At 36.8% G+C, this 16,170-nt stretch overlaps 1 protein-coding gene across 2 annotated transcripts in view; it reads left to right on the plus strand.

Annotated features, from left to right (window-relative positions):
- Window positions 1–6,675, plus strand: part of LOC129763319 (BLOC-1-related complex subunit 5) — a 44,140-nt gene extending 37,465 nt beyond the window's left edge. For both annotated transcript variants that reach the window (XM_055762260.1, XM_055762261.1), the window contains 2 exons: window positions 6,004–6,192; window positions 6,286–6,675. In XM_055762260.1, the coding sequence (XP_055618235.1) occupies window positions 6,004–6,192; window positions 6,286–6,501 (405 nt within the window). In that variant the 3' untranslated portion in view covers window positions 6,502–6,675. The remainder of the gene's footprint in view (window positions 1–6,003; window positions 6,193–6,285) is intronic.
- The last annotated feature ends 9,495 nt before the right edge of the window (window positions 6,676–16,170 follow it).

The following is a 16,170-nucleotide window of genomic DNA, read 5'->3' on the forward strand; positions in this document are numbered from 1 at the left end:
TCTTCAGAGTGTTGAAGCGGTTCCAGGAGCGGTTGACGTTGGACCACGGCAAAGGAGCCGAAAGAAAACTGGGACCGGAGAACAAAAAGACGGAGGGAAAGGTGTAGCGGATGATTAAAGCAAATCCCAATCTCAAGCCGTGATTTGGCTAAAAAGATCGGCATGTGTCAGAGCTACGTCCAGAATAGAATGCAAAGCAGAGAGCTGGACTACATACATACAAGGTACAGAACTTCCCAAACCGCGATGAGCGGCAACAATCGACGGCTAAAACTCGGTCACGGAAGCTCTACGAGAAGATGCTGACAAAATATGGCTACTGTGTGATGGACGACGAAACTTATATAAAAGCCGATTTTAAGCAAATTCCGGGGTTGGAGTTTTTCACCGACAAGAGCAAGTTCGATGTGGACGACAAATTTAAGAAGAAGAAAATGTCGAAGTTCGCCTCCAAATATTTCGTTTGGCAGGCCATCTGCTCTTGCGGACTGAGGAATGAGCCTTTCGTGACAAAGGGCACAGTAAATGGCGAGATCTACAAATCTGAGTGCCTCGAGAAGCGCCTTTTGCCGTTCTTGCAGCAGCACGACGAAGCTCCGCTACTTTGGCCAGATTTGGAATCATGCCACTATTCTAAAAGTGGCATGATTCGAGAATTGAATTAGCGCCTTTTGCCGTTCTTGCAGCAGCACGACGAAGCTCCGCTACTTTGGCCAGATTTGGAATCATGCCACTATTTTAAAAGTGTCCTGGAGTGGTATGAGGCCAATTCTGTTCATTTTGTTCCAAAGGACACGAACCCGCCAAACTGTCCGGAGCTGCGCCCGGTGGAGCAGTACTGGGCAATAATGAAGCGGGATCTTCGGAAGAGCAGAAAGACAGTCAAAGACGAGAAGGACATGTTAAGAAAATGGAAATAAAAACTGAGAAACTGGTACCGGATGACACTGTAAAGACTTTGATGGAGGGCATCAAGCGAAAATGCGTTCAATTTTACACTCAAGGCTCCATCGATTAACTTTTATTTTGATTTTTGAAGTAAATATATGTATAAAACTACCCTAAAATTTTGGTTTGATCCTAAACATTATAAGAAAATTGGCATGACATTTTCGGTGTCGCAATAATTTCGTGTTCATCCTTTAGAGGATTAGTAGGGGCTGAAATTAGATATTATGCAATTGAAGTATGCTACAAGGCATTACTAGCGTTTATTTGGGCCGTGAATCGTTTTAAACATTATATTTATAACCAGACATTCATAGTATATACAGATCACAGGCCAATAGTATCACTTTGGAATTTGAAAAAGACCTCAGGTAAAAACAAGGTAGAGAAAACATTGTAGCCGATTTTTTATCAAGACTGCAACCGGATCAATCTAAAACCGTTGCAGTGTTGACGCGTCATCAGAAACGCCAACATGATTTATTAATTGATAATTTTAACACGTCAGACTCAGACATACACGTGGATGATCCGAGTGGATTACTTAACATCGACATAAACAATCACATTGACACACAGGTAAGCCCGGTAAGCATTTCATACGATGAATTTGAGCGAGTTCTACATTTTAGCTTGCGTTCACGTAAGTATAGAGCTCGCTTTCATCACTGGGCATCAATTGACGGTAATATTCGTAAGCAAATCGAGATTTCTATTCTTTCATCCAAAGGAATCCAAGAAAGTTATACCGTCCAAATATTGAACTGCTTCCAATCCGCTTAGATTCTTAAAAACAAACTGCGACTCGTTCCTCCAGTCAGATCGTCCATGTCCAAAACATCTGCCATGTCATTGTTGGACGTCAAAATGGTCACAATGGTTTTGTGTTTAAGCTACACCTTTTCAAGTTCCCGATCTTCCTCGTTCAGATCATCGGTAACTATTTACGGGACAGGACTTCCCAGGTCTTTCTGAACCACGAGCTTTCAGACGCGTTCAACGTCTTCGGGGAAGGGAATTCTCCTTAGTCCTTTATTTCGAATCAGTAGCGTCGAGTGAAGATTTCGCACTCGGGGACGGGAGAGTTCATTTCCTGCACAATCTGAACCGTCTGCTTAGCTTCTGTCATAACACATCATCATAATTTTGGAGGTTATCCAGTTAGCAACCAGACGACGGCGGCAACGCATAAAGATGGAACGTACATCTTTTCGAGGCTTAAAATTTCACATTTTGGAATAATTTACGAACAGATCTTTATCTTGATGTGTGGAAAAAATATCAACCAGTTTTCGTTTAATCCTCAATAAATAATGATCGCCCCGTAAAGTTTTGAAAACTACAATGAATTTTGTATAAAGATAATTTATTACTTTGATGAAAAAAAAAAAATCGAGGGGTTGTATCCGAGACACGACCGCTTAGGGCGTAGGACTACGCAATCTTTTTTTTTTAATTTTTGTTGGTTTATCATTTCGGATATTATTTGCGAATACGTCGAAATTTCATAAATAACGCTTTAGTAAAAAGATCTGGGGACCCTGAAAAGGTTTGATGGCTTGCGTGGTTTTGTAGAATCATTTCGAGAAGCAACGATTCTTTCTTGCGTTTGCGAGAACTATACACTAATTGGTCATATGTCACAATTTGTTTCTTTATATCAATGCACGCATTACACTGAATATTTAACGAGAGGCACCTTCTGTGCATCGCGATTCAACAAGCATCAAACACGCGTCTAATAGGTGTACACAGTTGCAGAGGTAACAATGAAACATCGCGAGAATGACCGTTTAAAAAAAATCGTTTTCCGACTCTCGGTCAAAACCGTCAACAAAGCAGACTATGCAAGGGTGGAGTTTACTTCGCTAGAGACGTCGGTTAATCGTTCGATTAATTCAAATAATCGAATATCTGAAATTATGATCGAGTAATTTTGTATCGAATAATTTAAAATCAAAATATGAATACATCGAATAATTGCCACTGTAATCGCGATTAATTAAGGAAGGATGATACGTGATTATTACAAGAAATAAATATTCGCTCGATTAATCGAATATTGAAAAACAATTATTCGAATGAATCGAATATTGAAAAATGTCCCAACGATAATCGAATAAATGAAAAATTTAGACATCACTATACTTCGCAATTATTCTCTTTTCGCTATCCCCCTTCGTTATTTCTATTCTAGCGGCTGCATAGGTTGCCCGTTATTGATTGCTCTGTTCGGGAAAGCACACAAATGGACAGAACAAATGTATGGGGAAATTGGAATGCTTCCGATTTTCATCAATTTAAACCATATACAGACTATGGGACTGTAATGTATAGCATATCAAACAAATCTTAGAAAAATTACCAATCGAGGTAAGCAAACCGTTAAAATCCGTTCGCGGCAAAAATAGTTATTAACGTAAACTTTATTTCATAAAAACGTGACCTGTTTTTTGATTTGACACCCTTAATGTAACGTCAAAGTTACCAAAATTTTGTGCATCGATTTGTGCCAAAAACACTTTTCTATAGTGTTTTACAAAATCTGCTGTAATTCTGTAAATAGCACAGTAAGTTCTAATGTTTGCTAAATTTTTAGCCGAGTGTATCCCCTAAATCACTGTGAACGATTCATATTGAAATTTTTCAGTAGTGAGAGCTGTGAGAGCTTTTTCGGTTGAAAAAATAGAGGGTGACAATTCGTTCCACTACGATTGCCATGATTGCCACCAATATAATGGACTTCGGATTTTCTGTTGCCGTTCTACGTCAGGTGCTGCATTATTTGATTTATGGATTATTTCAATACGAATGATGTTTCTGGGAGCGTTCGAGATGTAGTTTTGCTAAGAGATACAGAAAAACTACTTAGATATTCGCAAGGCTTGATTGATTCGCAAGGCTAAATTATGTAACATGAGACTTACTGGTTATTCATCATGATTAATATATAGAGAGTCGAAGTAGCGTTACTTACTGTGGGTTAGAGATAGGAATTGCGTTCCATAAGGGAGGGATGAAGTCCAAAATCCAAATTTTCAGCGTTACGTCATTTTTGTACCACGCCTCATCTATCCAACATATTTTTTAAAGTGATTGGTTATATCACTTAAACAACCAATCCACTGTAAGAAAGAAAGACAGCTTTGCCAAAATAGTTCTCTTGGAAAAGAATTTCAAACTACAACACTTCTTCTCTATTTCTTTCGATAAGTATGCAGAACACTGAATTGATTAGCATCGAGTAAGCGGATCGAACGAAGTGGTATCGTTTCTGTTGTGAACAAAGTCTCATTAATTATGCGATTTTAACGACATATCGATTGTTATTGAAAACTAGTTCCATTTTTATTCGTCACTCTCGAAAGCTCTTATAGTCTGATTTTAATTAGTAAACCATATGTTTGCTTGGAATTTCAGCAGTTCAGTTTTGCGTTGACTCGCAGACCTCGCAGCATCATCAATGAATCGTAGTTTCTAACCAAAGCGCAGTATGAAAAAAAAACACATCAGATGCATCATATGTGTATCAACACATCTTTAGATCGGAAGCAACCACTGCGAAGCTGTAGTGAAATTATCAAACCATCGCAAACAAACAAAAAATGGTTCATTATGGAACTTTCGGTCTCTAAATCGTAAGAAAAAGCATACAACTTTTTACTGCTTTACGCTTACTTATTTCCGCGATACATTTCTTCCGGCTGCATTTAGAGGGGTGATGAGAGTTTCTTGTGCATTTCGGATGACTTTCCAGAGATTAGGTGTAAGAAAGCATTCACCCATTCTATGGTTCCTCAAGGGTACATCTTAGTACACCTTCAACCTGTATCCATACTTCACGTAGGCTGATTTACGACCTTGCCTCACTATGGGCTGTCGGGTAAAGCAAACTTTGGTTATGAAGTTGGGTTTGACACCATGAATAATACCCACCTCGGCAAGTATCTATTTTTTCATCTAATCTGCATTCGTTCGATCGAGCAAATGTCATAGAAATTCGTACAGTGTAGCGACAGGGAATCGCACATAACGCTAACCGAAGGACCGAAAGGTGGTTGTTGCCCTCAAGGTGACGAACGATCATCTAGCTTGAAATGTTTCGTATCAAACAACAAACAACCATTGCATTGCATGGCGCGGATACGCTCTCTCATTACGTGTGTGGGAGTGGACGTAACTCTGGGTGCTGCTGCACTCCGCCGAATGCCAGAGTGTGTCTCACACATTTGGTTTCGTTTATAAGTTCCACTTTATTTATTGCGGTGCAGGGGTTGGAACAAAAACAAAAAAAAAACAGTAAACGAATTAATTGAATCGAATCTTTTGATGGCGGCACACTATTTTGGCGCGTTGCTTTATGGCGGTAGTCGGTGTGGTATCTCTTACAGTATCACCCAGATTTTGTATTTATGTCTTACCTCATGATAAGGTGTTTGGATAATGAAATAAGATCGGTTTCATTTTGGTTTCATGGAGTCATTTTATTTGTTTTTATTTGAATCACATTTTTTGGTCCGTGGATTGGCGACTCACACGAACACATCTTTTTGAACAAAGATGTGAAAAATTTATGGTAAAAATATGAATTGAGAGTAAAACGTTGGTAAAATTGTTTTGCTGATTTGACCTACATTTTGCACGGGAAGGATCGGGTGTTCGCGACCGAATTGGAATCGATCTCTTGCTATCTCTCAAACAGAAAAATGAGAGATGAAAGTAGGATGATGGGATAATTTTTTATTTTGAAAAGATCAAATTAAATAGCTAAATAATCTAATCATTAACACTTGTTTGTTTTGGAAAATAAACAGCATTTTGCATCCATCTCATTACTTTCTCTCGAAGAATGAAAGAAGTTTACAAACTTCAATCTAGTGAATGTTATCATTGGAATAATCAAAAACAAAATCGATGTTGATAACACACGAAATGTGTTATCGAACCAACCACCGATGACCTATTGAAGTTACAACGATCGAAGTAATGTCAACAATGACACACAGCACACAAACCACTCACTATTCGTCTCTCCCCCGCATATATCACAAACAGAGTGTCCCAATGTTTCTGCCGGTAATGCGGGGTACTCTCTCACTGCCAGCGAATCGTGACCCCGAGGTGCTCGAGCGTCTGCAGCCAACCCATATGATCAACATGTGCAGCCGTCTGCAGACCCACTTCAACACTTGTGCCACACAGGTCGCCGCCGAGCAGCAGCAAATCACCAACAAAATCAAAGAGGTACTGTATATGGATGATGACCACGAAATGTTACTGAATAAAACCAGCGTGTTTAACTTAGTTGATCTCACTACAGCGCTCATTTTTTTTTAGGTGGATCAAGAAATCTCCAGTGCATTGGCGCAATTGATACAGAAGCAAAAGTTGTACACATCGTACGCCGAAACGTTCTCTAAGGTGCGGGTCATATCCCAACAGCTCACCAGGTGCAATGACATTCTCAACCAAAACATTGAGAGTATGGAGTATCTGAACAATCTGTTGGATGTGGAGGATCGGTTGGAGCCGTTCGTGTGGAAGACGGAGTGAACAGAATCGCTCCGCGAGTTCGATCGACCGAAGATGAAGGCATCAGATATTATTAGAAATGTTACGAATTTCTATGTTTTAGCTTTTAATCACTTCTCGATTTTTTTTTGTTTATAGGCCGCTTTATTAAATGTACGAATAATGAAAAAATATACATACTATAACGACATATTATTGACACTTGTTGATTTATTGGTTAGAATTCCTTAATATTTTCATTTAATTAAAATGGTCTATTTGTCTAATCCACAACTGTTACAAACTTTGGGGTTTGTTCTCAACCGAGAACTCAACAGTTAAAGTACAAATTTCAGTTAATTTTTCGTTCGGTTGTAGAGTCGATACGAGAGTAAGGGTCACTGACAAAGACCAAATGATTTCGTTATTACAATTTCACTAGCCAGACGGTCATTTGTTTGCTGGTGGATATATTTCATCAAACAATACTTCGTTATAGAAAAAAGGATTCTCTACAGAACAGCTGATAGAATCAGCTCTCTGATTCGTAATTCATTCATTCATTCATAAGTGAAGCCAAGTTACAATTACGTCGAACCTTGGATACGTTCTCGCCGTATTCCGAAAGATGACTTTATAAAAACTTCGTACATATAGATTAACCCCAAATAGATGAAATCAATAACAGCAGGGTTTGAAAAAGTACTGAATGCATCCATAACACGCGCAGAAGATATCCGAATAAACGTCAATTACGTCAATTATTCTCCCATGCAATTCTTATGGAAGCATTCACATACATTCACATGTGAATCGCACTTAATGCGGCAACTTATGAAGGAACGCACTGCTACAGCTTATATGTATTTGTACTTCTGTACTCGCGTGCAAAATCATAACACGTATACTCGCGCACGGTGTCTCAGACCGAAAGCTGTAATATTGCTATTGTTTATTTTTTTGGCTTTATTGGTATTTATTTGAAGAATTGAATGAAAAATCTCCAGAAAATATGTTTTCTTTATCTTCATTCAGGTTCAATGGTCATCTAATTCAGCCTCCTCAAAACATAGTAATATTTGATACTCCAACATAAATAACGAAATTCGACTTTTTTCCTGTTATAAATTGTACGTAAGCAACTGAATATAATTCATGAAAGTATAAAGAGCTATGATATAACATAAAAACGTATTTATCGATTTAGATTTCATTAGTGTAAGAATCAGAACATACCCAAACTGCATGTTCCAGACAAACATATTTTTTTACATTTCATACAGTTGTAGCGTGTTTTTTGGGTCTTTTTTTGAAGAGAAGAATTTCTAATGACCTTTTAGATAGTTTCCAGATGATAAAGGTTCTGGAATTTCAAGTTTTCATATTTGAGGACCTTAGAATGCAAGGGGTGTAAGTGACATGATCGATTTCTCTTCATAAACTTTTTCTTTAGTTAATAACTCAACTGCAAAAAAGTTCCAATTTAAGTTCGCTATAGAATCCGATAGATGAGATACCTATCTTCCACATTGTCAAATACAACTGGGAATGTATTTGCAGCTAAGTTATGACCAGAAGAGAGAGTCGATGTAGAGAAATCGATCAAATCACCCCTTTCATTCTAAGCCCCTCATTTCTAATATTGTTTGTTTCTGTGTTCTTGGTTCACAAAACTGAATGCTTGTTTCTTTTATGTGGAATAAAACAATGATATAACGTACACATTTCCAAAGTGTAAAGAAATTTTTTTTTCAATATTTTTTTCTGATAGAACAATGAATTATCTGTATTGTGATGCTAAAAAAAGTTTTGTACCTTCAATCAATCCCGAAATACAGCTGGTTTTGTAATTCCGGATTCTAAATGAATCAAGTTTTAATCAACAGTACGAAGGGAAACATCATGAGAAAGGCTGGCTTCGTTTTCTGATTGAAGTTATTCATTAACTGTACTAAAACAGCAATACAATAATGTATTATAGACTACGTTTGTGAGTACTTTATTATGCTTCGATATAACGTACAATTTTGAAAGTGAAATGTACGTTATTTCGAAGTTTACCTGTATATGTCATGGAACTAACTATCGAACATTTGAAAAATCTCAACCCCTTTCCTAACAGAAATATCCACTTCTAATTGGTCGAAATTGACGACACATGCGGCGGTTCCCTAACAGAGACATCAAAACCAAGCTGCCTGGGGGAAATCGACATTGCAAATACATTAAAGTAGGGGGAGCTTTTGTTCCCACCGAAATATGTTCCCTAACAGAAACATCAAAACCAAGGCGCCCGAGGGAAATCGGCACTGCAAATATAGTCGGGGGCATTTTTATATTGCAAGTAGGGTGAGTGATACGATTGGTTCTAGCAAATAAAATTTAAATTTGGAAATTTATGTTGGTTGCCTCGTGGAATTTCATATCAATGACCGATCGTGTATTGTGAAAAATTTAGCACAAGTGTAATTGTAAAATTTTATATGGTAGCAGTTGTGTTAAAAATGATATATGAAACGATTTATTTCAATTTTCATAAATAAAAACCCGCTCGAGAACGTGTCGTTCGGTTTAAGCTGTCTGTTTTGTTGTGTTCATTTTCACCCAAGGAAAACTCATGCGGCGAGGATGAGGGGTGACCAGCGTATTTCATGGAAGAATTAATAATAACCTTGTTTGAAGTTGAGATATTGACAAGTTCTGCATCGCAAAATGTTTGTATCAGTATGTTCTAAAAGTCTTTCGAAGACAGTTTGTATGTAGAATTTGAAATATAAAATTTAGAGCTAAAAAAGACGGGTGGGTAATGTCGGGGACATAACCGGAGTGACGTATTTTTTATAAATGTCTGTTCATTTTGATTACAAGAAATAAACATTCGCTCGATTAATCGAATACTGAAAGTTATATGAATATGAGTTATATGCATTCAGAATCTTTCATTTTCCCCTGTATGTTCCGTGTTCAGGTTTTCACCCCCATATACTCCGATTAGATGTAGCCCCACATCAATAAATTTCTAATCCGTAGGTCATCTTTAGTTCTCAATCAGTTCGGATAATTCATTCGGGGTAGTTTTGACCAAGTTGCGCCATGTTGTAGTGTGTATCTCGTTCTACGAAGAGGATACTGCTCATTTAAGCTCTTCAAATCACTCATACTGCTTGTAAGCTGCATCTACTATTCGTACGATCACTCCTCATAAGTTCTTGATAGGGTTTTAATCTGTTAAACAAGCTGACCAGTCCAGAATTTGAAGCTCTTATTCATCAAACCGGATTTTATGAATTGATGCCAAATTACCCAATTATCACATTGTGTTTAATGTAAAAACAGGAGTAAATGATTCTGAAATACTTCGTTGTACTTCTGACTGTTCATTCTTGTTGATGGTCAAGATGGTCAAAGATAAACACAACGACTGACGTCACTATTTGAGAAATAGTTATGGCAGCGCTTGCTATGTCGCTCGAAACTCTACCATCTTCCAGGACAATGCTCTATAACCATGCACATTTCCAATGAAATAATCTGATTGGAAATGTACATGGTTGTGGTTTTAGGCCAAAAACAACAAACATGCGTTTTCCCAAGACTAATGTTGTTGGTGATTACATCATCTATGCCAACATGGGTAGAATAGTCGTTTAACGCTCATTTGAAAAACGTTGAGGGAAATATGAAAAAAATCCGCGGCTACAATATAACGACCACATCAACGTGATTGATGATTTCTCGCGTAACTTTTGAAAAGGACCTATCTACATTGATCGATCCTCTTCATCGACATTCTCTTACGTTAATGACTCATCGATAAAAGCATTTCCTGATGTGTTCGAAGATCAACAGTGTAGAAGGAAATCTCGTTTATCAAACTATGTGGCAAAACTGGCGCGAAGTCTGTGTGCAAGGCCTTGGTTATCGGAAGAGAAAGTCAATGAAGAGTATCGATCAATGTTGATAGGTCCTTTTCAAAAGTTACGCGTGATTTCATCTGCCGATCATCCCCTTGTAGTCTTAGAAGATATTGGGAAACTTAACCAACTAACTAACATTCTTGGGCAGTATCTTCATCATCTACTGCTACTGTCATCTACTGCCAATGAAAGCTACTCAGTTCATGTTTCTTACTTTCAAAACACAGATTTCAGTGAAAGAGTTCCACAAAAACCACAATTGTCCACGGTGAGGGGGGTAGGGATATAGCCAATGTCCTCGTGGATACGTGAAATAAATATTTGAGAAAAAAAACAATCACATCTATATTTATAAATCAACGAAATCTGTTTTTCATTGTCAAGAATTTTCAAACTTTCCTATCAGGCTTGTTCTGTGTGTTTGACAATAAAAAGTTTGAGCTGCCTGATGTTTTTTTCAAATACTTGTTAGTGTGAACACAATGGTAGAAATCGTGGTTTTTGAAGATGCTTAAAATGAAATTGCTACGGAAGTAAATAATGTAGCAATTTGATGTCAGAGAACTAATCATAAAACAGTTTGTGAAGATTTATCAGGTTGACCAAGAGCTTCTCGATAAGTTACCAAATATCCTATGAAAAGTGTTGGAAAGAAAAAAAAAGTAAACAGCATTACGCAAAATACTTTTTCATGATTTTTTTTTGTGGAAAATGAACGTATTTCTTACAATGGAAAGATGTAATCAAGCCATTGTTTGTATTCATTTTCAAATTTACATAAAACTCAAACTCATTGGATTTTTTCATCCACTATTGTGCATAGATGCTCTTTGGGGTTGGGGTCTGGGGACTGGGATGTCCAGTAAAGCATTTTAATCTCTTTGGACTGAAAATAGCGCACCTTCAAGGTGTGCTTGGGATCATTGTCCTATTGGAAGATATAGCTTTTATATTCATTTTCCTGAGTGACGGTTTTAAGTTTTCCCCCAATACATCGACGTAGGACTCAGCAGTCTTCTTTACATCGATCTTGACGACATTCCAAGAAAAACAACCCCTCACAAGAAACGATTCTCCACCGTGTTTAACTGTTGCTTGAGTAGACGAGATAGCTCAGACTGTCATTTCTTTTTGTTTTTTTAACCTCAAACTTACTCTAATCGGTCCAAACAATCTTTTTCCAAAAGTCAGTATGACTGAAGCTTCTGGTCGTGGACCGTCATCATTCTCCTTGAACCGTTTTGCTCAAGTTTTGGTGTCAGAGGATTTTCTTCATTTCAAAATAAATCATGCAAAATGCATACTCTAGTTGCAAATCATGATTATGTACCAAAATTGTATAAAAATGTCAAAATAATGATAATCTTTATATAGATACACAGTTGCATATTAACCCTTTGCGGTCGTATTCAATTTGGACATGGGTGCCATACTGGTCCGAATTATTTTCACTACGTAATTTATATAATGATACATAATTTGTATGATAATAGAAGATAAACAAGATATTTTCAATTCGTTCTGAACTTTAGATGTGTATCTACTGAATAATGTGTTTTGAAATGCTGTTTTCATATTCAAAAATATATATATATATATTCTAAAACTCTCGTTCGTGTGCCATCTTTCGACACAGTCCCTCAAAATAAGGACCTGGTTTTGACTACAGTTCTGCACGGTAAAAAAGGTTTGGTGGCTGAAAACAGACACAGGAGCCCGAAAATTTAATTTTTCACTTGCATTACTTTTTCCAAAAATGTAAATTTTCGCGTGGAATTGCAATTTGAGCAATTTCAAATAAATAATATGTTACGTGTCACTTCTTTACAAAATCAACAACAAATTTCGCACGAATTATAACAAGTTTATAATTCGTAGGCCATCCTTAGTTTCCAATCAATGCAAACAACGTATTCGGCCAAGGAAATTTGAATCTCGCTTCACGCACAAGTAGTTTAAGTTCAATAAAACTCGCATACTGCCTATTCTTCGTGCGATCAATCTACATAAGTTATCGATTGGGGTGGGAACTGTTAAAAAAGCAGGGTAGTCCAGAATCGAAGCCCCTGTCCTATAAACCATGTAAAGGACTTCCGACTTTGATGAAATGAGGCTTTATTCTGTTGAAATAACACGGTGGTTTCGATGCAAAAACGGCAGCAAATGATTCAACAATACTTCCTTGAACTCCTGTTTTAAAGAGGCTTTAAACTTTTCAGTTCATTCGCCTCTAAATCCTTGAACTCCTTACTCCTTATTCACGTGAGTGAAAAAGTCATTTGAAACAGTCCCTTCTGAGAAATAAAATCTAACATTAAATAAATTTGAAATGGAATAAAGGTGCAATCGAGGTGTTTACTTGGTAATTTTTAATAAAAAAAATATTCAGGAATGTCCACGTGGACAACAGTGGGAGGGGGGGGGGGGTCTGGTCAATGTCCACGCTTGTCCACGGAGGGGGAAGGGGGAGTCTAAAATCGTGTTTTTTGTGTCCACGTGGTATGTGGACAGCCTCCACCGTGGACAAGCATGGACTTCTCCTCTAAAGTGGCCCAAGTGGTATGTGGACAGTCCCAGTATTTATCTCTTTTTAATTCTTTCTTCGTCGAGTTCAATTTTTCTAAGCGATACGGACGAAGAAACGGCTCTCAATTGTTATAAGTTCTAAACAATACATCGCGATTTTGCTGATTATTTCATCTATATAAATAATTTTGTGTATGGAAAAAAATCTAGCACATCTGTGGTAAATGTCAAGCCACTTTGGTTTATGTTAATCATTTCGGTTCCGTTCCGATAGGTTGCTTTGCTTTCATATGCTTCATTATTGTTTAACTCGTTTTGCTCCGAAACAGCGTTTTGGCATTCGTTCCCCTATATTCCTCATTTCTATTAGAGAATTTGAAATGAACATATTGCTGCAGCATTTAAGGCGATTCTTGACTTTATTTCGATATTTTCTGTTTTGTTGTGTTGGGAAGATCTCTAGAAAAGTTTACTCTAGAAATTCTGTTGCAGTTAATATCTTGCTCTATGATTCAACCCTTTAACGGGTACTGGCAACTGTATTGCCATGAACAAAAAATATTCTTTTCGCTGCAGTTGAACTATTATTTGAATATTTTACTTAGCCAAAATTTTCTGAAGGTATCTGTCAATACTCCAATTTTTTTGGGCTGCTAAAACCGTACGATTTTAATTTGGGAGTCATTTTTATGTATCTGAACCACGATTTTAGAGCACCGGCAGAAAATTCAGTTTAAATTCGTTGAAAATGCAACAAGTTGAAAAGTTTTTCACTGTTAAAGTATTATTTAGGATCTACTGTTTAAGGTCATCTAGTTTTTTCAATAAAATAAATGGTGTATTTGATGAAATATTAAATTTTTATTTTTTCCTTTGAAACTCTATATAAAAAAACAGATTTTTTCGCTGCACTAGAAATTTTGTAAATCGCTGAAATTTATTTATTTATTTTATTTATTTTATTCATTTCGTCAAACAAATGTAGACTACACACTTATACACTAATGTTACAATGTTTTCTTAGGTTAAATATTATTTTTGCGGTACATGTTTCTTTTTAGCTGTTTTTTATTCATTGTTGTGTCAATTATTTCGCAGTGCTGATTGTATATACGCATCATGCGATTGATAGGGGCGTTATTTGCATAATTTGTTCTGGATGTTTTGGTTAGAAACAAATTTCGCGTTCTTAGTTGACGCCCAGGTACATAGAAATTTAGTTTTTCTAGTAATTCAGCTGACTGTACTCGTTGCGAAATTAGGTCATTAACAAAAGAAAGCATTGCAAATTCACGGCGTTCTTTTAGTGTTTGGATGTTTATGAGCATGCAACGTGCTTCATATGAAGGAAGTGGAAATGAGGTCCAGTTGAGTTTACGAAGTGCAAATAGAAGAAACTGTTTCTGGACTGACTCAATGCGTTCTTCATGTACGACCATATACGGGTTCCAAACGATGTTACAGTATTCCAGAATAGGCCTTACATATGTAATATATAAAAGCTTTATTGTGTATGGGTCCTGGAAGTTATGTGAGAAGCGTTTGACAAAACTTAACACACTATTCGCCTTATTTATTACAGAGTTGTAGTGTTCTATGAATGTGAGTTTACAGTCCAGGACGACGCCTAGATCTCTAACTATTTCACATTTTTCTACATTTTGATTTCCAAGACATATTACAATATTTGGTACATGTTTTTTTCTGCTAAATGTTATAGAGTTGCACTTTTTCACATTCAGTGTTAGTAGATTTTTATCACACCAAGTATGGAATACATGTATTTCGTTTCGAAATGCTTCGATGTCGTTTTCATTTCCAATTTCCGCGAAAAGCTTCATGTCGTCGGCATACACAAGTACATTGATACGCTTGAGAACGAAGGAGATGTCATTAACGTACAGAATGAAAAGAAGAGGACCAAGATGAGAGCCTTGTGGGACTCCCGATGTGACTTTTACTGGATTTGAAAGAGAATTTTGAAAATGAACAATTTGTTCACGGTTTGTTAGATAAGAATTGAGCCAGTTTAGGAGTCTTTGTTTCATTCCTATTTTCTGCAATTTGAAGAGTAGTAAAGGAATGTCGATGCGGTCAAACGCTTTACTGAAGTCAGTGTAAAGAGTTTCTACGTGTTTGCCATTTTCCATTGCATTCAAAATAAAAGTCACAAAAGCCAACAGATTAGTTGCAGTTGAACGGCCTTTGAAGAAGCCATGTTGCATACACGTAATTCTATTCTTTACTTGTTGGAAGACTTTTTCGTTGACTATTGCTTCGAATAGTTTAGGAATGCAAGAGATAATGGCAATTCCACGATAATTACGTACGTCAGATTTAGCGCCTGATTTAAAGATAGGTACCAAAAAAGATTGTTTCCATTTTTCTGGGAATATTCCAGTTTGTAGTGACATATTGAAAATGCAATGTAAGGGAAGGGTGAGTTCCTCAGCCAGGTTCTTTAGGAATATAGGTGCTATTCCGTCAGGTCCTGGTCCTTTTGTTCCGTCTAATTTTTTTAGTGCATGGCATATTTCCTGTTGTGAAAGATAGTTCACCGATATGTCATTTGGATAATCCGGTAAAAATGAAAAGTAGTTCCGATCGCGATTTTCTTCGGAAAATGTGGTATATACTTCCTGGAAGAAATTTGCAAAGAGATTACAAATTTCGTTCGAAGAATTCCTCACATCCTCATCGAGATGCATCTGCGATGGGAAGTTATTGCTTTTGAGCTTAGACTTTACGTAATTAAAGAATTTCTTCGGGCATGATTTGACTTCAGTTTCGACCTTTCTATTGTACTCTTCGTGTGCACTTTTAATTGCAAAATTTAATTTTTGGGAAATATTTTGATATTCAAGCAAATTTTGATGACTTTTGTCTATTTTGTATTTTTTATGTGCTTTTTGTTTTTTATTCTTTAGATTTCTTATTTGAACGTTAAACCAAATAGGATATTTGCTGGTTGAATATCTTCGTCTTCTTTTCTTCGGCACAAATTCTGATATTATGTTATTCAGAATTTCGTGAAGAATATGTACAGTTAAGAATCCGAAATACCGAAACCGAAATACCGATACCGAAATAATCGGTATCACGGCACTAGAAATATTGTTTTGATTTTTGCATAACTGCTATATAGTGAAGTGTTTTTGGGGTTAATGGACCGTGGCAACTATATTGCCTCCCATAAAAATATGTTTCTCGCTGAACTTGGATTAATATTTCAATATTTTGGTTAATCGAAGACTTCTGCAGGTATCTG

The sequence above is a fragment of the Toxorhynchites rutilus genome, chromosome 1, assembly GCF_029784135.1.
Source record: "Toxorhynchites rutilus septentrionalis strain SRP chromosome 1, ASM2978413v1, whole genome shotgun sequence".
Classification (NCBI taxonomy): Eukaryota; Metazoa; Arthropoda; class Insecta; order Diptera; family Culicidae; genus Toxorhynchites; species Toxorhynchites rutilus.